The sequence below is a fragment of the Lytechinus variegatus genome, chromosome 14 (genome assembly GCF_018143015.1).
Source record: "Lytechinus variegatus isolate NC3 chromosome 14, Lvar_3.0, whole genome shotgun sequence".
In the NCBI taxonomy this organism is placed as follows: Eukaryota; Metazoa; Echinodermata; class Echinoidea; order Temnopleuroida; family Toxopneustidae; genus Lytechinus; species Lytechinus variegatus.
The window spans coordinates 28,415,536-28,441,141 of record NC_054753.1 but is presented as its reverse complement, the minus strand read 5'-3'; the positions used below and the strand labels follow the sequence as shown (position 1 = coordinate 28,441,141).

The 25,606-nt window shown below is 35.5% G+C and overlaps 1 protein-coding gene across 2 annotated transcripts in view; it reads left to right on the top strand.

Moving 5' to 3' along the window:
• LOC121427445 (ATP-binding cassette sub-family F member 3-like) overlaps positions 1–25,270 on the top strand; it is a 58,739-nt gene extending 33,469 nt beyond the window's left edge. Inside the window, exons 9-19 of one of the 2 annotated variants that reach the window (XM_041623838.1) lie at positions 96–182; positions 762–821; positions 8,391–8,526; positions 9,870–10,070; positions 13,969–14,045; positions 15,064–15,108; positions 15,744–15,876; positions 19,352–19,532; positions 22,431–22,563; positions 23,780–23,867; positions 24,933–25,270. In XM_041623838.1, coding sequence (XP_041479772.1) covers positions 96–182; positions 762–821; positions 8,391–8,526; positions 9,870–10,070; positions 13,969–14,045; positions 15,064–15,108; positions 15,744–15,876; positions 19,352–19,532; positions 22,431–22,563; positions 23,780–23,867; positions 24,933–25,085 — 1,294 coding nt within the window. In that variant the 3' untranslated portion in view covers positions 25,086–25,270. Of the gene's footprint in view, positions 1–92; positions 183–761; positions 822–8,390; positions 8,527–9,869; positions 10,071–13,968; positions 14,046–15,063; positions 15,109–15,743; positions 15,877–19,351; positions 19,533–22,430; positions 22,564–23,779; positions 23,868–24,932 lie in introns of both variants that reach the window. The other variant, XM_041623837.1, reaches the window with a different exon arrangement.
• Positions 25,271–25,606: the final 336 nt, after the last annotated feature.

The following is a 25,606-nucleotide window of genomic DNA, read 5'->3' as shown; positions in this document are numbered from 1 at the left end:
AAACCACCTTGTTTTAAAAAAAAATATATATTATGACCAGCATCAGAACGTAAACAATGATTGTCACTGATATAATATTATGTGTTTTCCAGTAGTGGGTGCACTGACCCAAGTCTTGGTGCTAAACTCTCAGATGTATATGCCAAGTTAGCTGAGATAGAAGCAGATAAAGCCCCTTCAAAGTAAGTACTATATCAAACCTTGCTCTAAAAGCTTCATCATAATATTAGTGTTGCCATTGGTTCTCTTAAAGCCAAATACTATCGGCCCTGATATGTGATAAGGTATACAAAAACCAAATCCCTGAATTTCTCCTATCTGTTTTAATAGACAAATTCTTGTTAACATACTTCTGCCATTGGGCCTTGTCAAGTTATGACAATTTTTTTGTCATAACTTTGTGTGAAAACAGCTTGTCTGTAGCGCTATCTTAATAATGCATCAATTTACACATCCAAAATGGTGAGAAAAAGCACACAAAAATGATACAATATAAATAGAAACAGAAGATGATCAAAAACGGAGAGGATGCGTGTATTGTAGATGCATTTACAAATTAGTGCTGAAATTTGATGTGATATTTTCCAATAAATTATTCATTGTACTCAAAATTTTTGATATCTTACATCTTTGTCAGGATTTCATTACAGTGAGTTAACATATCAGTCATAATCAGAGAGTGCATGCAAAGAAAGTTAAGATAGTCACGAGTGACAGGTGAAACTGAAAATCTTATTGATTTTACTTCATTTTTCTAACAGGGCAGCAATGATCCTGAATGGTTTAGGATTCTCTCCTAGTATGCAGAGTCAAACAACCAAGTAGGTTTACTTTACAGGGTTTAAACTTTTGAAAACATTGATTCACAGGTTTTCTGGTTTAATCCTGAATGTTGATATTTGGTGTATTTATTATTTTTCAAATAGATTTTTAGAAAAAACATTGGAAGGAAAATCATTTAATTTCTCTGCCAATGATAATTCTAAAACATTAAGTTGTGATGACATTTCTGGTTGTGTTTGTACATTTTTACAACATGTCACAGATACAAGTAACAATTGGGATCTTACAGCTTAGATTTCTAAATGGAACGCATAGTCTTTAACTCTTAACATGCCACGCACACTACTAAGCCAATGCCACAGTGCTAATCCGATGCTAATCCCCTGTGCCAGCCACAAAACCCCCCTGTGCCACATTGATTTTGGGATCGCGAGTCGTATTCACTCCTTCCAATAGTCATGATTACAATTGCTTGTAACTCTCTAACGATTAGTTTATCCACAAAATATTGTGTAGTAAAGTTGTAGGAAATTTCATACCCCTTATAATGATGTCCTCATTATGTGGATTGGTTATTATCTTTACCGCTAATATATGAGTTGTATCAAGTAGTTCCATTTTGTGGAGTGTTTTGTATGGATCAAAAACCTAGGTCTCTTCTCTCTCAGAGGCAGAGCCATATCTTGTAAAAAATGTAGAAATACTCGAAAAAGTCGAATGTAAACCGCGTGAGTAAGTTCATCTGTCAGAAAGCAGAGTTCACACTGCACACAATAGTGCTAATTACGGCGTGCATGCGATGCGCAATACAATGCAAAACGGCGTAACAATGATTGTTATTCCGAATGTGCGCAGTCATGCACGAAGCAGGCGAGGGTAGGAAACAATGCAAGCACAAAGCAATCAATAGTAGGCGTGCGAGCACGAGTGTGGCATGTTATAGTAGGATACGTAGCGTGCACGAAGCACTCAATGAGTTAAAATTCTTCTTTTGATTTTTCATGTAGTGTATGGAACTTCCCCCAGTTGCAATAAGTCTTTGATGCATAGTTACCAACCCTCAAGAAATTTACGATCCTCATCATCTAATCTCTTACAAATGTCAGTTGCTAAGAAATCATGAAGGAAACAGGTCTTTGATCATGCAGGGACTAACCTGTGTAATTCTCTTCCACTGGGTTTGAAAACCCAGACTTCAGTGACCACCTTCAAGGGCAACCTGAAAACATACCTGTTTAAGAGTGCTTTTTGATAGACATTGACTTATTGTTCAGATATAAATGTAAATATTTTTTTTTTGTTCTGCTCTGAAGCGCCATGAGCATCTAATCAAGATGGAAAGTTAGCTATACAAATCTCATGTATTATTATTATTATTATAAGAGTAACCATGTTTCCCTGAATATTCTGTGCGCGTTTCAGGTCACATGATCAATATCAAAGGTCATTTAAGGTCAATGAACTTTGGCCGTGTTGGGGTATTAAGAATGGGCATGTAAAGGTAATCAAGTATGTTTTGCACATGTCAAAGGTCATGTTGGGTCAATGGACATAGTATTTTATTGTCATATGAGTGTTTCTTTGGTGAATAATTTAATCTTCAATAGCTGTTTTCAAAGTGAGCACTGCTGCTATATCGAATCGCGTAATGCATGCGAGACTGACCGAGGCGTTCCACTTTTTTTATCATATGAATGTTGCTATTTTCGAATAATCATTTATTGTCTCGCCCACCAGAGGTGAAGGCGAGACTTAGGGATCCAAATGTCGTCCGTCGTCTGTCCGTCACAAATCTAATGACACATAACTCCACAACCGTAAGTCCCTTTTCAACCAAACTTGGATGGTTTATGGACTTGGGGGACTTGCATGTTATGCTGCAGTCGGAGGTCACATGGTAAGGTCAAAGGTCATTTTCAGGTCAACGTTAAAGTTTACATGCAAGACTCTCTTATGACACCTAACTCCGCAACCATAAGTCACTTTTCAACCAAACTTGGATGGTAGATGGACTTGGGGGACCTGCATGTTATGTTGCAGTCGGAGGTCACATGGTTAGGTCAAAGGTAATTTTCAGGTCAATGTTAAAGTTTACATGCAAGACCCTCTTATGACACCTAACTCCGCAACCGTAAGTCCCTTTTCAACAAAACTTTGATGGTAGATGTACTTAGGCAACCTGCATTTTTTGCTGCAGTGGGAGGTCACATGGTAAGGTCAAAGGTCATTTTCAGGTCAACATTAAAGTTTACGTGCAAGGCTGTTATGGCAAGTGTTATTCCATCCCAGTCATTTCACAATGAATTTTCGATACAATCTTGTTGCGTGCCCTCGCAAATCACGACATATTTTTGTTTATTTTCATAAGTGGGCGAGACACAAAATCGCTTTTGCCTTGTCTTTTCAAAGACAGCACTATCATTGTATTAAATTGCATAATACAGACAAGACTGCCAGAGGCGTTGCACTTATCTCTTTGTTTACTTGGTCAAGACTTTTTCATTGTTGTGGGTCTTGAGGCCAGCCTCGGCCTCGAGGACGGAGGTTAATCCTTGGCCTCAGATGCAATCTTCAGGTTAAGGCCGGTAGAATTTTTAGGGTATGCAAATGCTGAATGTTGTCAGTTTGTCTAAAATATGATATATTCAAAAGCAAATTGCATTAATTGAAAGATGAAATGTCATATTTTATAGCTATACATGGTGTATGTAACAATATTTCAAAGTGGAACCCTTCCATTTATCATCAAACTAGAGTGAAAACTTTGACTTTGCCTCAGGTTTTCGACATGTTTTGAAATCAAATTGTCTGTAGACTCCCAAAAAATTTGACTTCAAGACAATCTGAAAACCTGAGGCAAAGTTAAAAAAATCTAGTAATAATATGGTTAATTGGATAAGAGGTTATGTATTTTTTTTAATTCTAAATTTCACCTTAGGCCCTCTTTTATTGTAAATTTCACTGTAGGCCCTCTCTCATTGTAAATTTCACCTTAGGCCCTCTTCTATTGTAAATTTCACTGTAGGCCCTCTTTTATTGTAAATTTCACCTTAGGCCCTCTCATTGTAAATTTCACCTTTGGCCCTCTTATTGTAAATTTCACTGTAGGCCCTCTCTCATTGTAAATTTCACTGTAGGCCCTCTCTCATTGTAAATTTCACTGTAGGCCCTCTCTCATTGTAAATTTCACTGTAGGCACTCTCTGATTGTAAATTTCACTGTAGGCCCTCTCCCATTGTAAATTTCACTGTAGGCCCTCTCTCATTGTAAATTTCACTGTAGGCCCTCTCCCATTGTAAATTTCACTGTAGGCCCTCTCCCATTGTAAATTTCACTGTAGGCCCTCTTCCATTGTAAATTTCACTGTAGGCCCTCTCCCATTGTAAATTTCACTGTAGGCCCTCTCTCATTGTAAATTTCACTGTAGGCCCTCTCCCATTGTAAATTTCACTGTAGGCACTCTCTCATTGTAAATTTCACTGTAGGCCTTCTTCCATTGTAAATTTCACTGTAGGCCCTCTCTCATTGTAAATTTCACTGTAGGCCTTCTCTCATTGTAAATTTCACTGTAGGCCCTCTCTCATTGTAAATTTCACTGTAGGCCCTCTCTCATTGTAAATTTCACTGTAGGCCTTCTCTCATTGTAAATTTCACTGTAGGCCCTCTCTCATTGTAAATTTCACTGTAGGCACTCTCTCATTGTAAATTTCACTGTAGGCCCTCTCTCATTGTAAATTTCACTGTAGGCCCTCTTCCATTGTAAATTTCACTGTAGGCCCTCTCTCATTGTAAATTTCACTGTAGGCCTTCTCTCATTGTAAATTTCACTGTAGGCCCTCTCTCATTGTAAATTTCACTGTAGGCCCTCTCCCATTGTAAATTTCACTGTAGGCCCTCTCTCATTGTAAATTTCACTGTAGGCCTTCTCTCATTGTAAATTTCACTGTAGGCCCTCTCTCATTGTAAATTTCACTGTAGGCACTCTCTCATTGTAAATTTCACTGTAGGCCCTCTCTCATTGTAAATTTCACTGTAGGCCCTCTCTCATTGTAAATTTCACTGTAGGCCTTCTCTCATTGTAAATTTCACTGTAGGCCTTCTCTCATTGTAAATTTCACTGTAGGCCCTCTCTCATTGTAAATTTCACTGTAGGCACTCTCTCATTGTAAATTTCACTGTAGGCCCTCTTCCATTGTAAATTTCACTGTAGGCCCTCTCTCATTGTAAATTTCACTGTAGGCCCTCTCTCATTGTAAATTTCACTGTAGGCCCTCTCTCATTGTAAATTTCACTGTAGGCCCTCTCTCATTGTAAATTTCACTGTAGGCCCTCTCTCATTGTAAATTTCACTGTAGGCCCTCTCTCATTGTAAATTTCACTGTAGGCCCTCTCTCATTGTAAATTTCACTGTAGGCCTTCTCTCATTGTAAATTTCACTGTAGGCCCTCTCCCATTGTAAATTTCACTGTAGGCCCTCTCTCATTGTAAATTTCACTGTAGGCCCTCTCTCATTGTAAATTTCACTGTAGGCCTTCTCTCATTGTAAATTTCACTGTAGGCCCTCTCTCATTGTAAATTTCACTGTAGGCCCTCTCTCATTGTAAGTTTCACTGTAGGCCCTCTCCCATTGTAAATTTCACTGTAGGCCTTCTCTCATTGTAAATTTCACTGTAGGCCCTCTCTCATTGTAAATTTCACTGTAGGCCCTCTCCCATTGTAAATTTCACTGTAGGCCCTCTCTCATTGTAAATTTCACTGTAGGCCCTCTTCCATTGTAAATTTCACTGTAGGCCCTCTCTCATTGTAAATTTCACTGTAGGCCCTCTCTCATTGTAAATTTCACTGTAGGCACTCTCTCATTGTAAATTTCACTGTAGGCCCTCTCTCATTGTAAATTTCACTGTAGGCCCTCTCCCATTGTAAATTTCACTGTAGGCCCTCTCTCATTGTAAATTTCACTGTAGGCCCTCTCTCATTGTAAATTTCACTGTAGGCCCTCTCCCATTGTAAATTTCACTGTAGGCCCTCTCTCATTGTAAATTTCACTGTAGGCCCTCTCCCATTGTAAATTTCACTGTAGGCCCTCTCTCATTGTAAATTTCACTGTAGGCCCTCTCTCATTGTAAATTTCACCTTTGGCCCTCTTATTGTAAATTTCACTGTAGGCCCTCTCTCATTGTAAATTTCACTGTAGGCCCTCTCCCATTGTAAATTTCACTGTAGGCCCTCTCTCATTGTAAATTTCACTGTAGGCACTCTCTGATTGTAAATTTCACTGTAGGCCCTCTCCCATTGTAAATTTCACTGTAGGCCCTCTCTCATTGTAAATTTCACTGTAGGCCCTCTCCCATTGTAAATTTCACTGTAGGCCCTCTCTCATTGTAAATTTCACTGTAGGCCCTCTTCCATTGTAAATTTCACTGTAGGCCCTCTCTCATTGTAAATTTCACTGTAGGCCCTCTCTCATTGTAAATTTCACTGTAGGCACTCTCTCATTGTAAATTTCACTGTAGGCCCTCTCTCATTGTAAATTTCACTGTAGGCCCTCTCCCATTGTAAATTTCACTGTAGGCCCTCTCTCATTGTAAATTTCACTGTAGGCCCTCTCTCATTGTAAATTTCACTGTAGGCCCTCTCCCATTGTAAATTTCACTGTAGGCCCTCTCTCATTGTAAATTTCACTGTAGGCCCTCTCCCATTGTAAATTTCACTGTAGGCCCTCTCTCATTGTAAATTTCACTGTAGGCCCTCTCTCATTGTAAATTTCACTGTAGGCCCTCTCCCATTGTAAATTTCACTGTAGGCCCTCTCCCATTGTAAATTTCACTGTAGGCCCTCTCCCATTGTAAATTTCACTGTAGGCCCTCTCTGATTGTAAATTTCACTGTAGGCCCTCTCCCATTGTAAATTTCACTGTAGGCCCTCTTCCATTGTAAATTTCACTGTAGGCCCTCTCTCATTGTAAGTTTCACTGTAGGCCCTCTCCCATTGTAAATTTCACTGTAGGCCCTCTCTCATTGTAAATTTCACTGTAGGCCCTCTCTCATTGTAAATTTCACTGTAGGCCCTCTCTCATTGTAAATTTCACTGTAGGCCTTCTCTCATTGTAAATTTCACTGTAGGCACTCTCTGATTGTAAATTTCACTGTAGGCCCTCTCTCATTGTAAATTTCACTGTAGGCCCTCTCTCATTGTAAATTTCACTGTAGGCACTCTCTGATTGTAAATTTCACTGTAGGCCTTCTCTCATTGTAAATTTCACTGTAGGCCCTCTCCCATTGTAAATTTCACTGTAGGCCCTCTCTCATTGTAAATTTCACTGTAGGCCCTCTCCCATTGTAAATTTCACTTGAAGTGTGGGGTAAGCCCTTGGGCCTGTTGCATAAAACTTTTTACCTGAGAAAACTCTGATAAAAACTGAAAACTAAGTTAAGTCTGTTTTCTGCCATTGACTTTAACACAGGGCAAAATCTCCGGTAAAAACAACCTGAGTTTTCTCAGGTGAAATTTTTTTGGCAACGAGCTCTTAATTTTTCCCCTACCCAAAGGTGCCAGTTGCGAAGGAAACTGATTAATATCCCCTACCCTATGCTGTTACCATGTGAATACAGTTTCCTGAATGTTAATAAAATGAATCTTGCATGTCTTTACCCCAAGATAAACATATGTGCCAACTTCCATGAGCACTGTCTAAAAACTAGGGAAGTATTTTGATTCACAATGAGTTTTCCTGACTTTTTGGTCTTAGAATGTGGTAACCAGGGTAACACAATTTTTGACAAATGTGAAAAGTGTGCCTTTCATCTCTAGCTCTAGACCTATGTGTATACAAAATTATTACAAGCATAGGTGATAAAAGAAGAAGTTTAGTCCGTAAGATGTTTACAGATTAATTGTTGTAATATGCTTTTACCATTGTAACGCAGTTTAAAAAATAGTTTTTTAATATGAGATTTAAATGCTATATTGTATCATAATCATTTAATATCATTGGTATAGCCATCCTAAGTACTGGTTGCCATGAAAATACATTTTCTAGCAAGCGTTGCTATACTAGTAAGAGTTCATTTTTGCACCAACCCTTTAAATGTTCAGAATGTTATTTTGATCATGTATGCCAAGTTTCATGCTTTTATCACAATCTGAACATTTTTCACCAATTGCCTAGACTACATAATTTTAACTGTAAAAGCTCATTTTACTGAGAGTTTACTGCCTGTTCGTGGGCTTCAGAACATCAACTCCAACATCAAACTTGAAGTCACGATATTTACAATCCCTGGGGGTTGAGGTCGGTGAATGGGGAAATTACATGTTGATCGTCAAAATTAATATAGATGTAATGCTGGATTCAGCGGTCGACATTCAATGCCAGCAACAACATGATCTGCCTGAAATATGTCATATTTTTTTTTATATTAACCCCAACACCAGCCTGATTTAAGTGCCGCTTGTGTTGTCATTTTCATTTATACACCAACACCAGATTTCAACATTGAACTTGAAATCACCCATTATTAAAGTAGAATATGATGATGATGAATATTACTTCTAATATCATGATAGTTATTACTGAATAGTAAATTTCGTTCTCACCTTTTTTTCAGAGAATTTTCAGGCGGCTGGAGGATGAGGATAGCATTGGCAAGAGCGCTTTTCTCAAAGCCAGATCTTTTATTACTTGATGAACCAACAAACATGTTGGATATCAAAGCCATTCTTTGGCTTGAAAACTACCTTCAGGTATGCTATTTAGCAGAATTAGATAATCACATTGAACTCAGTAAATATTTAACATGGTTCCTAGTTTTAAGCTGTTATTAAAGGGGAAGTCCTCCCCCACAACAAGTTGATTTGAATAGAAAGAGAAAAATCTTGAATAAGCTTAACACTGAGAATTTATTTACAGTAGGATGTAAAATAAAGTTAATGTTTTTAGAATTTTGCTTAATTTTACAAAACAATTATCTGTACAAACTTGAATTGAGGGAACCAATAAAAGTGAATATATCGTGCTTTTATACTACATAATTTTACAGCAACCTTTCCATCTATTAGATGCTAAAGGTGCTTCAGAGCAAATTACAAAAAGAATAACAAATACATTGTAGATTTGAACAGCCTTCAATACATTGAAGGTTGTCTGTTATAAAGCATGTCTTCAGGTTGTCCATGTAAGTAGTTACTGATGTCTGGGGTTTCAAACTCAGTGGAAGAGAAATCTAAATCCTACATGAGCAAAAAACCTCCTCTCCGATGTTTTTGAGACCAGAACTTGTACATTTCTTGAGGGTTGGTAGTTGTGATGAATCAAAGATTTATTGTAACTGGTGGAAGGTCCATTGACTACATGTATGTGAAAGTCCAAGAGAGGGTTAGGGCATTTTGAAAAAATGCATTCTTGATGAATGCAGGGTCAACCAGTGAAGACTTATCAAGATAGGGGTGATGTGACTGTGCACGCTGAATAAAAGTTAATTGTGAACAGCTGCATTTTGTAACTTCTGAATTTTCACATTTTGAGAGTCTTATAGGTTGTTAATGAGACCATTTCCTCCTTGAATGTGTTGAAATTGCAATTTTGTAATGGTATTGTAATTCAACAAAGATTGTCCTTATTGTCAATTCTGTAAAAAAAAAGAGAATTATTCTGCAATTAATACAACAGATTGTGAAAGAAATAGGGATTGACTGATATCATTGACTCTCTCACTTGCAGGTCACTTTGGTATGCATATAGTGGTAACTGTTTTGTGAAAAATAAGTAGAATTCATCTTTACTTTGACAATATCTCTTTTATGGAAACAAAATAAATGAAACCAAAACAAATCAAACTGAACTTATGTCCTATTTTGTAACATCAATTTTTTTAAACAAATCAATAGGTATAGATACTCTTTAAGTGTTTTTTTAAATTAAATTGTTCCATTTTGATATGGAATATTGAGAATGTGATTTTTTATTTTTTTTTTCAAATAAATGTTATAATAAAGCACGTTAATCGCCACTATAGTATTCAATTATCTCAATTCATGTAAAAACAAGAGTTATAAATCATTTTATTGATTTTATTCCACTTACTAAGGACTGGCCTACAACATTGCTCATAGTCTCTCATGACAAGAAGTTCTTAAATGAGGTAGCCACAGATATGATACATCAGCATTCAAAGAGGTTAGATGCATATAAGGGAAACTATGATCAGTTCTTTAAGACTAAGACAGAAAAACACAAAAATCAGCAGAGGGAATATGAAGCTCAGATGCAATTCAGAGCCCATGTACAGGTAAGTAATCAATATAACTTCATTGTTTATACAGTGTTTACAGTAGCTTATATCTCAACCATTATAATTTTGGAGGAAAGAATATGACTTTTTTACAATTCTGTGCTCTAACTTCAATATGATTTTCCTATTTTCTTGATAACTTTGCTGTACAATCCTGTGGGAAAAACTATTTCTTTCCTATTTTTTAGCAAAATCATCCCTATATGGGTGTCGAGGTCTGCTTCTAGTGGAGGCTGCAGCTGTAGTCTTTGCCTTTTATACACCCGTCTTAGATGGGATACTAGCATGGATCCCAGGAAGCCTATTGATTTTGAGGTCAAAAGGTCAAGGTCACAGTGACATGTTTTCATCTTACCATTCTGTAGTCCTTGTAAACGCAATAACTTCAGTTTAGCTTAACCTAGGCTCATATGATTTGGTGTGTATGATGCTAGCATGGATCTCAGGAAGCCAACTGATTTTTGTCTCGCCTGCATAGCACACTAACGGCGTCGACGGCGGCGTCGTCGTCAACATTGAAATCTTAACCAAGGTTAAGTTTTTGAAATGTCATCCTAACTTAGAAAGTATATGGTTCTTGTTCATAAAACTTAGACATAAGGGTAATCAAGTATTACTGAACATCCTGCCTGAGTTTCAGGTCACATGACCAAGGTCAAAGGTCATTTAGGGTCAATTAACTTTTATGTTGGTTCATGTTGGGGGATTCAATATCGAAATCTTAACCAAGGTTAAGTTTTTGAAATGTCATAACTTTGAAAGTATTTGGACCTATTTCATAAAAATTAGACAAAAGGGTATTAGTATATCACTGAAGATCCTGCATTAGTTTCAAACTTTGGCCATGTTGGGTTTTTTTGAGGAATTGTCATCATAACTTTAAAAGTTTATGGATCTGATTCATGAAACTTGGACATAAGAGTAATCAAGTATCACTGAACATCATGTGGGAATTTCAGGTCACATGACCGTGGTCAAAGGTCACTTAGGGTCAACAAACTTTGACTATGTTGGGGGTATTTGTTGAATTACCATCATAAGTTTAAAAGTTTATGGATCTGATTCATGAAACTTGGACATAAGAGTAACCAAGTATCACTGAACATCATGTGCGAATTTCAGGTCACATGACCAAGGTCAAAGGTCAATGAACTTGGGCCATATTGGGGGTATCTGTTGAATTACCATCACGACTTTGACAGTTTATGGATCTGATTCATGAATCTTAAACATGAGTATTCAAGTATCACTGAACACCCTGTGCAAATTTTAGGTCACATGACCAAAGTCATAGGTCATTGAACTTTGGCCATTTTGGAGGTAATTATTAGATTGCTGTCATAACTTTCAAAGTTTATAGATAAAGTTTATAAAATGTGGATGTAGGGGTAATCAAATATCACTGACAAGTTGTAGGTCGCATGATCAAGGTCAAATGTCATTTATTGTCAATGAGCATAGTAATGTATCATTATATGAATGGTATATTGAATCGTGTCATGCAGGCAAGACTGTCAGAGGTGCTCTACTTGTTTATCTCAAACCATTTTGAATGAGTGGATCTGTCCTCTCTCCACTTCAGTTGTAAGGGTGTGTGCTTGATCTATTTCAATTTTCTTTTCTCCGTTCACCAGTGTATAATTGTTTTATGTAAATTCGATTGTGATATGGTCACATTTCATAAGTTGGGTATGCAAAAAGGGTGGCGTATGAACAATTTTCCATGCGGTGCCATGGATAAATTGTTGCTACATCACAGCATCTTGACCAAATTTATTGAGTAATCTCATTTTGAAGCTAGAACTATAGGCTAAATATATTACTATGAATTAGATCAATACAATATCAGGAACAAAAATTATAGCACATTAAGTTTGAAGTAACAGGGGTGGTGGAGCCGGTGGTTGCGGTAAATGATAAAATATTAATTAAACCTAATTAACAACTTACTATAATATGTAATATGACTGTTATCCTCATATTTCTGGGTGTTTTAAAGCAGGGAACAACTAAATGTCATAAAAATTTGACAATTTTAAAAATATGCAGCAATTGAATACATGTGTATGTCAGCTCTGATCTTCAACCTAATCAATTATTAAATCGGAGAGATTGGTTACTTATCTAATTTGTAATCTCAATTTTTAGCACAAATGTTGTGTATCATTGCAACAAACATTTCTACCCATGATGTTGTTGTTTTGCCAAGCATATAAATACAGTGACAGGTATTTTGGGGGCAAAAATGTGAAATTAAATACTGTTAATTAATTAGTATAATTAATATGCATACAATAATAGATAATTATTCGATTTTTTGTACAGATTTAATTATTGATGTTTCAAGATTATAACTGCAATTTACTGGGGTGATCCAATGTTGCATTAACTTTTGACACCATTTTATGTGCAGCAGGTCTAATTTGAGAAAAACACATTTCAAAATTCACATTTACATTGATGTCTATGTAATAATTAGCTGTTAATTAGTCATTTTAAGGAGAAATAAAGGTAGTCGAGACTTAAAACTTTTTCATTATTTAGAGAATGGTTATAGCTATAACATATAAAAAAATACAATTTTTGACCATTTTTACCCTGTTCGCGAAATTGGACCACCTTATGACATGCGACCATATGTTATATATTGTGTATCTGTAATTCTTTTATTAGTCCTGTACTTCATCCTAAAAAAACGAGTAACCTGGACTTATTTTCATTTGTATCTTCCCTTTGTTTTGTTTTCAATTAAGGTGATATTAAAAATATTTATATATATATATATATATATATATATATAGAGGAAAAAATGACTACGAAGTGGTCGTTGCTCCTTGCTTCTCCAATTAATCAAGCTTTCGATCAATGCATGATCTTCTTCAGGACTATAAATATATAAACAAAGTACAAATACAATACAATAATATAATAATACAATATGATGGCCTCTAAATAATCTAAACATGCTTCACGGTTACTTATAATTATTAATTATTTTACACTGTATAAACAAGAGAACATATTATATGATATAAAAAGACTTATTTTGACAATTGCCAGATAAAGATATATATTTATAGAAAGAGATATTAATTTTATGTAATTATATTACTACAATTGTCATATATATATATATATACAGAGATTTATTATAAATGTATACATGTGTAGGAGTCAACATATCTGAGGAATTATAAACAAGAGAACATATTATATGATATAAAAGGACTTATTTTGACAAATGCCAGATAAAGATATATATTTATAGAAAGAGATATTTATGTAATTATATATAGATTTGTTATTACAAATCTATATATAATTTTTAATGCTTAAAATGACCAAAAAACATACTCTGATTTGTTTATTAGGTTATTTTGAGCTTTTTTAAATTTTGATAGGTGCAAGTTATGCTCTTATGACCTTTGCATGACCTTTGTTGATATGATCTGATGACCCTCAACTTGAAGTTATGTTAATATGAATGATTTCTGGGTTACTATGACATGATCAATGATAGTATTTTAAAAAATGGGCCTGGATTATGTCATTATATCCTGATGATCTAGAAAAGTTTCACTTTGCATGTGATTTCCATGTCATGGAATTCACATGCAAATGTTTTTTTAAGATAATGTGACAAGAATGGTATTTGAAAGAAATAAGTATATGAATTATCAAGGAAACTCTGACGTGATTAATAGGTGATGTATTATAGACCTTATAATGAGTTTAATTTCAGGGATTGCTGCTCAGGAGATTGATATAACCTACATTATGACATGAGATGTCTATGGTTGAAACTAAACTTTTATGAAACAGGCAGAACATTGTAATGAAAAAACATTGTAAATGGGTTTTACTACATTTAGTAATATGTTTTTATTTGTATCAGACTTTCATTGATAGATTCAGGTACAATGCTAACCGAGCTGCCCTTGTACAGAGCAAAATTAAACAATTGGAAAAACTGTAAGTACATAAATTCTTTCTATATATTTTATGCTTGTTTGGATGTGAAGATCTAGATTATCATACTCATAAAGTAAAAAAGAGACTGTAATATTTTGATGGTTTTGGTGTGGTAATACTCATAAAGTAAAAAAAAAGGATTGTAATATTTTGATGGTTTTGGGGTGGTAATACTCATACAGTAAAAAAGATATGTAATACTTTGATGGTTTTGGGGTGGTAATACTCATAAAGTAAAAAAGAAAATGTAATATTTTGATGGTTTTGGGGTGGTAATACTATTAAAATAAAAAGAGATTGTAATATTTTGATGGTTTTGGGGTGGTAATACTCATAAAATAAAAAAAAGAAATTGTAATATTTTGATGGTTTTGGGGTGGTAATACTCTTAAAATAAAAAAGAGATTGTAATATTTTGATGGTTTTGGGGTGGTAAAATACTCATAAAATAAAAAAGAAATTGTAATATTTTGATGGTGTTGGGATGGTAATACTCATACAGTAAAAAAGATATTGTAATACTTTGATGGTTTTGGGGTGGTAATACTCATACAGTAAAAAAAGAAATTGTAATATTTTGATGGTTTTGGGTGGTAATACTATTAAAATAAAAAGAGATTGTAATATTTTGATGGTTTTGGGGTGGTAATACTCATAAAATAAAAAAGAGATTGTAATATATTGATGGTTTTGGGGTGGTAATAGTCATAAAATAAAAAAGAAATTGTAATATTTTGATGGTTTGTGGGTGGCTGGTGTTTGATGGAAAGGAATTTCCTTAAAAAAAACAGCAAAATTGATCAAAACTGTAGACATATTTAGATAAGTGCATCTTTAGGAAATGACAATTATCCTTGCCAGTTTGTATTAGTGAATATTAATGATAACAGTTGATAAACATAACCTTGACTTTTGTATATTGAAAAAATTGTATTGTGAATGGTTTGATGATGTATTTTGCTTTATTCCTTTTTCATATCATCACCAGCAGCATTATTTTTCTTTTCTTTTTTGTCAGGCCTAAACTAATTCCAGTGGAGAAGGAAAGTGAAGTTATACTAAGGTAAGTGGCAAGAGTCAAAATTCTTAAATTGTGTAATTTGATGTTGCGGGCTAAATTTAATTCTAACGAAGTTAATGGTCTGATTCAGTGTAGCATTGCAAAGCTGCCAACTATTCAAAAAGTACTATCGTAATACTATTACTGAGTACTTTCCATTTTCATATTGAATTGCGCTATTATGCTTGCAACCTGGGTTATATAATATAATATAGCTTGGTTATTTGGACCCGTCTCACAGCCCCCCCCCCCCCCCCGCCCTCCGAGACCGCACGAGTGCCGCAAAAAATGTTTAGAGTTTTAGTGTGGGATGAAATGTTTTCATCTCACCCTTTTGAAGTCTTTGTAAATGTGATAACTTAACCCACATGCTTACCATCAATTTGTGGTTGATACAGGCACAGCTATACCTACAGTATAAATTGCTGATACTTACATAAAATGATTTCATCATAAGAAGTATTTAGTTCTTGATGACCTGATATTGAAAGATTCCAAGAATGATATTTACATTTTTATCTTTTAATTTCTATAGTTCTTTTTAGTTTTATTTCTCTTGTATTATTTTTAAATGTTTTGTTCATTACTTCTCACCCATTGAGTTATTTAAATGTACCTTTTATTTTTACTTCTGAAAGGTTTCCAGCAGAGTTACAGAAACTATCCCCACCTATCCTTCAGTTAGATGAAGTCAGTTTCAGCTATGGTCCTGACGTACCCATCTTTGGCTCTGTAGACCTCTCAGCTAACATGGAGTCAAGAATATGTATCGTGAGTTTGTCTTAGACCCTGTCTGTCAAAGAGTTATGATTAATCTCATCAATCTATATTATAGAAATGTATAATGTTATAATTCTTCATTGAGGAATGTCCCTTTGGAAATAAGAGGAGCCTATTTATCAGTCAAGACATTAATACATGTATACATGTATCTTTGTATTATGTATGATTTCTCAATGTTTGTGCTGGGTTGCATAATTTTTATTGATCAATGAAATGAAGTTGATTTCCGGGACCCATCTTACTCACTGTAAGATGGGTCCTGGAAGTCAACTTCATTTCTTTGGTACCAGGAAAATGAATGGAACATGGGAAATGAAAAAGAAATTTTTATTTTAAAATGTAATGTAAATCTGCAAATTTTCACCTTAGGAAATTGGAAAGATTCTACCTGTGCCTTTGATATATATGATATGTATCATCAGACACATTATTATGGATGACTGAACCATGAACCACTGAAAGTGGTGAACTCATATGCCACCATATGTGTGTGATAGAGACATTCTATTTCTGTCTGTCCATCTTATATGCCACCATATCTGTGTGATGGAGACATTCTATTTCTGTCTGTCCATCTTATATCCCACCATAGGTGTGTGATCGAGACATTCTATTTCTGTCTGTCCATCTTATATGCCACCATAGGTGTGTGATGGAGACATTCTATTTCTGTCTGTCCATCATATATGCCACCATAGGTGTGTGATGAAGACATTCTATTTCTGTCTGTCCATCTTATATGCCACCATAGGTGTGTGATCGAGACATTCTATTTCTATCTGTCCATCTCTTATGCCACCATATGTGTGTGATGGAGACATTCTATTTCTGTCTGTCCATCTTATATGCCACCATATGTGTGTGATGGAGACATTCTATTTCTGTCTGTCCATCTCTTATGCCACCATATGTGTGTGATGGAGACATTCTATTTCTGTCTGTCCATCTTATATGCCACCATAGGTGTGTGATCGAGACATTCTATTTCTGTCTGTCCATCTTATATGCCACCATATGTGTGTGATGGAGACATTCTATTTCTGTCTGTCCATCATATATGCCACCATAGGTGTGTGATGAAGACATTCTATTTCTGTCTGTCCATCTTATATGCCACCATAGGTGTGTGATCGAGACATTCTATTTCTGTCTGTCCATCTCTTATGCCACCATATGTGTGTGATAGAGACATTCTATTTCTGTCTGTCCATCTTATATCCATCATATCTGTGTGATGGAGACATTCTATTTCTTTCTGTCCATCTTATATGCCACCATAGGTGTGTGATGGGGACATTTTATTTCTGTCTGTCCATCTTATATGCCATCATAGGTGTGTGATGGAGACATTTTATTTCTTTCTGTCCATCTTATATGTCACCATAGGTGACTTTTAATCACAGCCAAAACTAAGCCTCCTGTGAAGGTACACTTCCAATGGCTTTCACACCACTCTGGTGTTATTTTTATCCCGTCAGCACTTACTACCACGGAACGATACCTATGGCTTGTTGTCGGAAGACTTGGTTGCCTCAGCCTCAAGCTAGGTTCTCTTTTCTGGTTTGGCAACTTAGTGCTAGGATTCCTTGTATTCTCCCTAGCGCTTCAGCCTATCAGAGGCCAAGCTTCCCCACCTTTTTGTGGTGTGGTTCTGCCACCAGCCGTGCCTGTGGGCCCATAGAGTTTTGTGGACAAGTGCAAACCTCTGCATGCCGCTCCTTTTCGCGTCCGCGAACACAGGCACCTGCCTCTCAACAGGAGGCAGGTGCTTGCCGATCATCGTAGATTTCTGTTCAGCTATCGCCTCTGTTGCTGGTTTTACCGATGACTTGTTCGAACTCCAATCTACTTCTAGATTGTTGAGGTCATTCTTCTCAACGTCCTCCAAGTAAGAAGCTTGCGCATTATTGGGGTCTCCCTGAGGTCCTTGATGCCTCAACTAATTCACTGTTTAAGCCTTTGTCAAGTGCATTGCTTTGCAATTCTTCTTGATCACAATCGCTCTTGGCCAGAGGCAAAGCTTGTTACATGCTTTGTGCATTACCCCCCCCCCCCCAGATGGGGGAGGCGTTGAGTCCACCTGAATTGGGAACCTTCTTTGATTGCCAAGATTCACACATCTTTTCCGGCTCTGTTGGCCCTCTTTATGACTTCTCTTGAATTTTTCCTCTGTTCTAGAGTACAATGTGTGGTGTCAGGTCCGGGCGCACAAGTGGTATCTTGACAAGACGAATGTTTCCAAAGTGGAACAACTCTTTATCATGTTGCCACATCCTTTTTTCTGCAGCTTCCCATGATTTTTTGGGGGCACTTTTTAAAGGTGTCCCCCTTGATGACTCTTCAAGTGCTACTCTCTGGTGTTCTGCCAATTCCTTTACATCCGTCTACTTAAAGGATGTTCCGGCTCGTGAGGAGAGGTTTGCGTCCTGAAACCTTGAAGGCAGTGGCTTCCACATGTACATCTACCGAGAGTTTAGTTATTTCCTTTGTTTTGACATGCCTCCTGGTGATTTTTATCCATGCTGCTCTAGCATAAAGTTGATGGATACATCATGATTATTGAAATAAATCATGAAAATACTTACTTGACTTTCTCATTTACAATATAGTCTGATTTATCAATCTACCCTCCTTCCCCCCGTCCCCTCGCCTTGTATTGGAACATGTCACTACTGCGAGAGCTCATAAAGAGGAAGACATAGAGTGGATACAGTCAGAAGTGCATGGGGTTGTTCATAATGTTCCACTATAGTTCAGTGGGAGATGTATTTCTTTGTTTTTCAAACCTTTGTTGTTTTTTTATAAACTTTGTTGGGGACACTTTTGAGATCATAAATAACAAAATAAATCCATCTAAACCAACAGAAGTAAAAATAATCATACATTTATGATTTTTGGTTGAAAAACAAATTGACCTTGTACATGTAATCACGTTCTGGAGCAATATTGGGACCGACATGCGCTTACAAACTATTGCGTAATTTTGGAACCGCGTACCGGGGCATTGCAAATTTGGTCTCAAAAGATGTGCAAGACTTAAATGTAGAAAGTCAGTGAGCGGCGCATAAAAAAAAAATGCGCGGCGGCATAGCAGCAGAATTTGTGGAGGGGGGAGCCAAATTGACCCCCTCCTGTTGAATAAGGGTTAAAATGCTCTGTTTACCATAGCTAAAACCCTTTTGACTGATCAACTTCATATTTGGATCAGGTATGCATATGGGAGTGACAATGATTTTATTAGTTTTGGGGTTTGATATTTTTAGACATTTGATGATCAAAACTTTACTTACCCAATCAAGCATGTAAATTTTTACATATTCATTTTTGTCTCGCCTGCATTATCTTATCACACACATTCTTTTCCACTTCCTTTCAAGATTAGCCACATGGTCAATTATTAGTAACTTCTCACCACCATGCAAATTTGCAAAGATTCTCATTTTTTCCCCTCTTTGTTGTTTAGGTTGGTGAGAATGGTTCAGGGAAGACAACTCTTCTGAAGATCTTATTAGGTGAATTCAATCCTGTAACTGGTATCAGACACTGTCATAGAAACCTAAGGATAGGCTACTTCAGTCAGCATCATATAGATACTATGAATTTTGATAAGAATGCTATAGAGGTCATGGCATCTAGGTTCCCAGGTATATCTGAATTTTTTAAATTACTATATATAATATATATAAGTCCACCACAACAAAATGTTTATTTGAATAAAGAGAGATAGGTCCACAAGCTCAACACTGAAAGTTTCGCCAAAATCAAATGAAAAATGAGACTTTCTTATGATTGATCTAATTACACAAAACAGTTCTGTGTTTATCCTGTTTTGTATGCAAATGAGAGAGCAGATTACATCACCCACTCACTTCTGTATTTCTTTCATTTACTTATATGAAATATACATGTAGAATATGCTCATTTCTCTATGAAATGAAGAATTACCTTTGTTATATATTATTATTGTTATTTGTTGAAGAGTTTCTTAATTGTCAGATCTTCAAAAAAATGAAAAGGAAGAAATAGTAACATCCTTGAATCTCTCATCCTCGTATCATTGTATTACGCAAAATTTAGAATGTCTTTATTTTACTCATGATTTTAGTGACATTTTCAGTGTGATGCTTGTTCGATTCTTTTTATGCGTTGTCCGTCCATCCCCCCCCCACTTGGTTTCCACGCAATAACTCAAAATATTTTTAACAGATTTTAAAAAATTTTGGTGTGTAGGCAGTTGACACCAAAATACAGGCTAAGTTTGAATTTTGAGTCCGCAGGTCAAAGCTCATCAAACATGCGAGTTGGTTTCTGAGCAAAAACTTCAAAAATATTTAATGGATTTTAAAAAATGTTGGTGTGTAGGTAGATGACACAAAAATTCGGGGTTAATTTCGAATTAGAAGTCCGCAGGTCAAAGGTCACAGCTCATTATATATGCGAGTTTGTTCAAAGGTCTTAATTTGTTCATTACATTTATGCATATTGGTTTCTAGACAATATTAAGTTCAATCATCAGCATAATCTAAATCAGTCAAATTGATCCCTACTTGGAGACATAGGTTTGAATGAAATAAAATGGAACACAATCACAATTGGTAATAGTGCCCATGGTGTGACAAAAAAGGAGCAAAACCCATTTATAAAAGTGAAAAACATGTCTGTTCAACGGCATACAGATTGTGAAATTCACCTTTCAAGAAATCAGTGCGCTGAATATGGAAATGGCGCAAAATAAAAGATGCATCTATAAACGTGTTGCCATGACTGCAAGATGACAATGGCAAATCTCTGGCTCCAAAACGGAATCTGAAAAGGGCCTTAACAGTTGATGTTTAGCAGTAATAAATGTACCTTTTAAAAGTCAATTCCTTTTGTTCTTACAAAATCCAAAGAATATCTTGAGATGTAAACTACTATGGTTACAAATAGATTGGGTGCCAAAGTATCACCCTGAAGAATTCTAGAAGTTGTCACAAACTGTTAAGTATGTCCATCTACACTTTGAACTAAGGAAAGTGGATCTGTATAATACACCAATTTCTTGTATTATCTTTTTTGGGATACCATAATGTGATCGAATTTTATTCATATTTTAATGCTTTATGCTATCAAATGCATCTGAAAAATCAAGGAAGATGATAGTACCTTGTTCCGTAGATACTTGTAGTTCTTTAGTGATTTGCCTTATTGAGAGAATATTGGAGGGAATGGATCTTCTTTTGTGAAGCCATTTTGATTGTTTCTCAAAGGTCAAGTCCACCCTAGAAAATAGTGATTTGATTAAATAGAGCAAAATCAAACTAGCATAACGCTGAAAATTTCATCAAAATCTGATGTAAAAGAAGAAAGTTATGACATTTTAAAGTTTCGCTTATTTTCACAGAACAGTTATATGCACAACTCAGGGACATACAAATTAGACAATCGATGTCTCTCACTCACTATTTCTTTTGTTTTTTTATTGTTTGAATTAAACAATATTTCTTTTTTTTTTTACAGATTTGGCAATAAGGACCAACTTGATTGAACCATATAGTATTAAAACATGCTAATTCCACATGTTCAGGGGGAATTAATCTTTGTTTCAGTTGACGATACAGAGAAAATTTCAAAATATCATATACAAAAGAAATAGTGAGTGGATGATGTCATCAGTCTCCTCATTTGCATACCGACCAGGATGTGCATATTTCTGTTTTTTGAAATTTAGCGAAACTTCAAAATGTCATAACTTTCTTATTTTACATCCGATTTTCATGAAATTTTCAGTGTTTTTTTATTAAACTTTTTGTTGAGGTGGACTTTTCCTTTGAATCAGTGTGTGGAATCAAACAATTAAGAAGCATTGCATTATATATCTTAGCTGCAATTGGGGATGTTTTACCTCTATAATTATTACTAATAACAGTTTAATTACAGAATTTGAGTTTTGTGATATTATAAAGGGTTCTAGTGTATATTAAACAGCAGGAATGGTATCTGGCCAGATGAATTTGAAATTTTCACCTTCTCTGGAACACAAAGAAGCTTAGAAAGTGGGACTATTTGAATACCATTTAGGTTGATGATTAGCAAAATTAATATGTTGAAATCAAGGGTTGTCATTATATCTGTTATGTAATAATAATAATGATATATCCCTATGCTCTTCCAATCAGTATTATTACCCTGGCTTTAGCCCTGCAGTCTTTGCGATGGCATTTCAAGGAATAAATTCCTGCCCGATATCCATTTACCTCACCTGGGTTCAGTACAGCTGCACATTTTTCATCAATTTTTTTGGAAAGAAATAACGCCATGGCTGGGATTTGAACCCATGACCCTCTGTTTCAAATCCAGAAGACTAATCCACTGGACCACAATGCTCGACCTAATCTAAACCTCTCTCTTAAAGTAATTTCTGTGTAAAAGTGTATTGGCCAATGAGTCAGGGTCAGGTTAAAGCCAGGGCAATGATGAGCTCCTTGGGCATTCTACAGAGAATGCTTCAGATTAATAGATTAGTTGGATTATTTCTCTTTCTTTGTGCCCTTCCATGATAGGAAAACAGATAGAACAATACAGACAGCAGTTAGGATCATTTGGAGTGACGGGTGACCTTGCTACCAGACCAGTGTCCAGTCTATCTGGTGGTCAGAAGAGTAGAGTTGTATTTGCTCTAATGTGTGCTGGAAAGTAAGTGGTTTATTTTTAATTAAAGAATTTGCATCACTGTCATAGAATTGATCATTGAACCTATGGTCCATTGGAATGATCTATTATGACCCCTCCCCCATCAATCTATACCCATGAGTGAAAGCTGGAACGTTTCCAATATATGCAATGCAGTATAGACTCTGGCCTGAATATAAACATGGGGTGTTTCACAAAGATTTACATGTGACTAAAAGTCCTTCCAATATATTGATGTAAACATGATATTTAACACATAATCTTGTTGATGCATACATGTCATCACACAACTTCTGAGAGTGAATCTGACCAATGCTGTGATGTGTGATTTACTACATGCAACTGGGAATTATGTGATTATAGTCTTACCTTGTAGCAAAGTGAGACTATAGGCACTGCTTTTCAACTGACGGTGGGGGTGGCAGTGACAGCATTGTCAGCATTCAAATCTTAATGTTACAGTTTTGGAATGGCATTATAATCTGTTTCATGAAACTTGGACATGTAACGGTAATCAAGTATCACAGTATCATTCCAAATGGCCATTTAGGATCAATATCGTAATTTAGGAAGTTTTTGGACCTATGACATGGAATGTGGACACAAGGGCAACAAGTATCACTCATCATTTTGCACAAGTTTCAGGTCACATGATCAAGGTCAAGGTTATTAAGGATCAATGAACTAAGTATTTAGGGTTATTCATCATAGTGGTTTTACAAGTCAGCATGGCTACTACATGTATGTTGAGAGGGGTAATGCAGGCGAGACTATCAGAGGCGTTTCACTTGTAAAATATCAGATGTAAAGGGGAAGTTCACACTGGTTTTAAGTTGGTTTTGATAAAAGCACAAAAATATTAAAAGAATATTAAAGACATTTTGATAATATCTGTCAAAGAATAACAGACTTATGAATTTGTAAACTTTTTATTTTGTGATGTCACAGACTGCACCATATGTTGTGTGTATTATAGAAATTCCCAGATTGCCATTTCTCACAATTTTTTTTCTACAAAAGTAGTGATGAAAATCTAGTAATTTTAGTTGATTTCTTATACAAACTTTCACATCAGAAATATACTGAACCAAAACAGAATTTTAGTCATTTTGGCATGCAAAAATATTTATGAATTTGAGATGTATGCATAAATGTACATGTATAAGTAGTTGATAGTGAATGGATGAATGACCTAAGTTTTATTTAATTTGAATTTCAGTCCTAACTTCTTCATTCTTGATGAACCAACAAATCATCTGGATATTGAGACAGTAGAGGCTTTGGGTAAAGCACTATCTTCATTTAAGGTAATAAAACAGTTGAAGCTTTGGGTAAAGCAATATCTTCATTCAAGGTAATTAAACAGTTGAAGCTTTGGGTAAAGCAATATCTTCATTCAAGGTAATTAAACAGTTGAAGCTTTGGGTAAAGCAATATCTTCATTCAAGGTAATTGAACAGTTGAAGCTTTGGGTAAAACACTATCTTCATTCAACGTAATTAAACAGTTGAAGCTTTGGGTAAAACACTATCTTCATTCAAGGTAATTAAACAGTTGAAGCTTTGGGTAAAGCACTATCTTCATTCAAGGTAATTAAACAGTTGAAGCTTTGGGTAAAGCACTATCTTCATTCAAGGTAATTAAACAGTTGAAGCTTTCATTCAAGGTATGATTCAGTCATGATTCTTATATTCTCATCTTCATTCTTAAATGCCCTCACTGCAAATGCATAAATACATCTTACTAACTGATTTTATTTCTCTCCTTTTTTTTTGCTAATTGCCCTGTGCAAAGAGGAGTCAGAGTTCTACATTATTTGTTCATTTGGTTTGGTTTTTTTTTAACTTTGGGGGTCGAATCAAACCCACCCCGTCAACATTTTTCAAACTGATGAAATTTCCTATGTGATATTGTGTGGCATCAGATTAACTAATCAGCTAAATCTCCTTTCACCATTGGTGGTGCGACTGCTTACAACAGTTGTGATTGTGTGCAACATATATTGTGACAAAATGATCGCAAAGAATGCACTATTTTTATGATAAGTTTTCTATAAGCTAATCAAATCAAATGATTTCAGTAGCTTTTAACTGCTATCGCAAGTTTGCTATTAGAAGTTTTATGAAACTGACCCCTGATCAGGCTATTGTGAAGACATTTATATTAACTGAGAGCAGTCAATAATCCATCTGTTTTTTAGATGCTATGAGAATACCGGCAAGTCTTTTTTTGCTCTTTCCATGGTTTGTACAGCTGATTTATATTTTTAATTAATTTCTATGATTCGTAAACAATTTCATATTGCACATGTTTGGCAGGTTGTCTTGCATATAATTCATAATAAAACTGAATGTTTATTCCCTCTCATACAGGGTGGAGTCATTCTTGTTTCTCATGACGAGAGCTTAATCCGAGTAGTTTGCAAGGAATTATGGGTATGTGGTGAAGGAAGTGTCAGAGCAATGGAAGGAGGACTGGATGAATACAAGAAAATGGTTGAAAAGGAATTTGAGCAGCAGAGATAAACCTGGGATTGGATGAAGACAAGAACTTCAAACAGTGTAGTCAACTCTTCAATGGAAACAATCGTTATGAGCCATTAACATTGTTTTATCTTTTGTCAAATTGAACAAGGAATAAGAAAGTTATTGCTGTTTTTGAAGGACAAGTCCACCCCAACAAAAACTTGATTTGAATAAAAAGAGAAAAATTCAACAAGCATAACACTGAAAATTTCATCAAAATCGGATGTAAAATAAGAAAGTTGTGGCATTTCGCTTCATTTCACAAAACTGTTATATGCACATCTTGGTCGGTATGCAAATGAGGAACTGAGGACATCACTCACTCACTATTTCTTTTGTATTTTATTATATGAAATCTGAAATATTTTTATTTTCTCGTCATTGTCATGTGAGATGAAGTTTCATTTCTCCCTGAACACGTGGAATTCCATTATTTTAACATTTTGTGCTTCAGGCAAGGAGGTCCAAATCGTCAAATTCGTAAAAATTGAAATATTTTATAATTCAAACAATAAAAAACA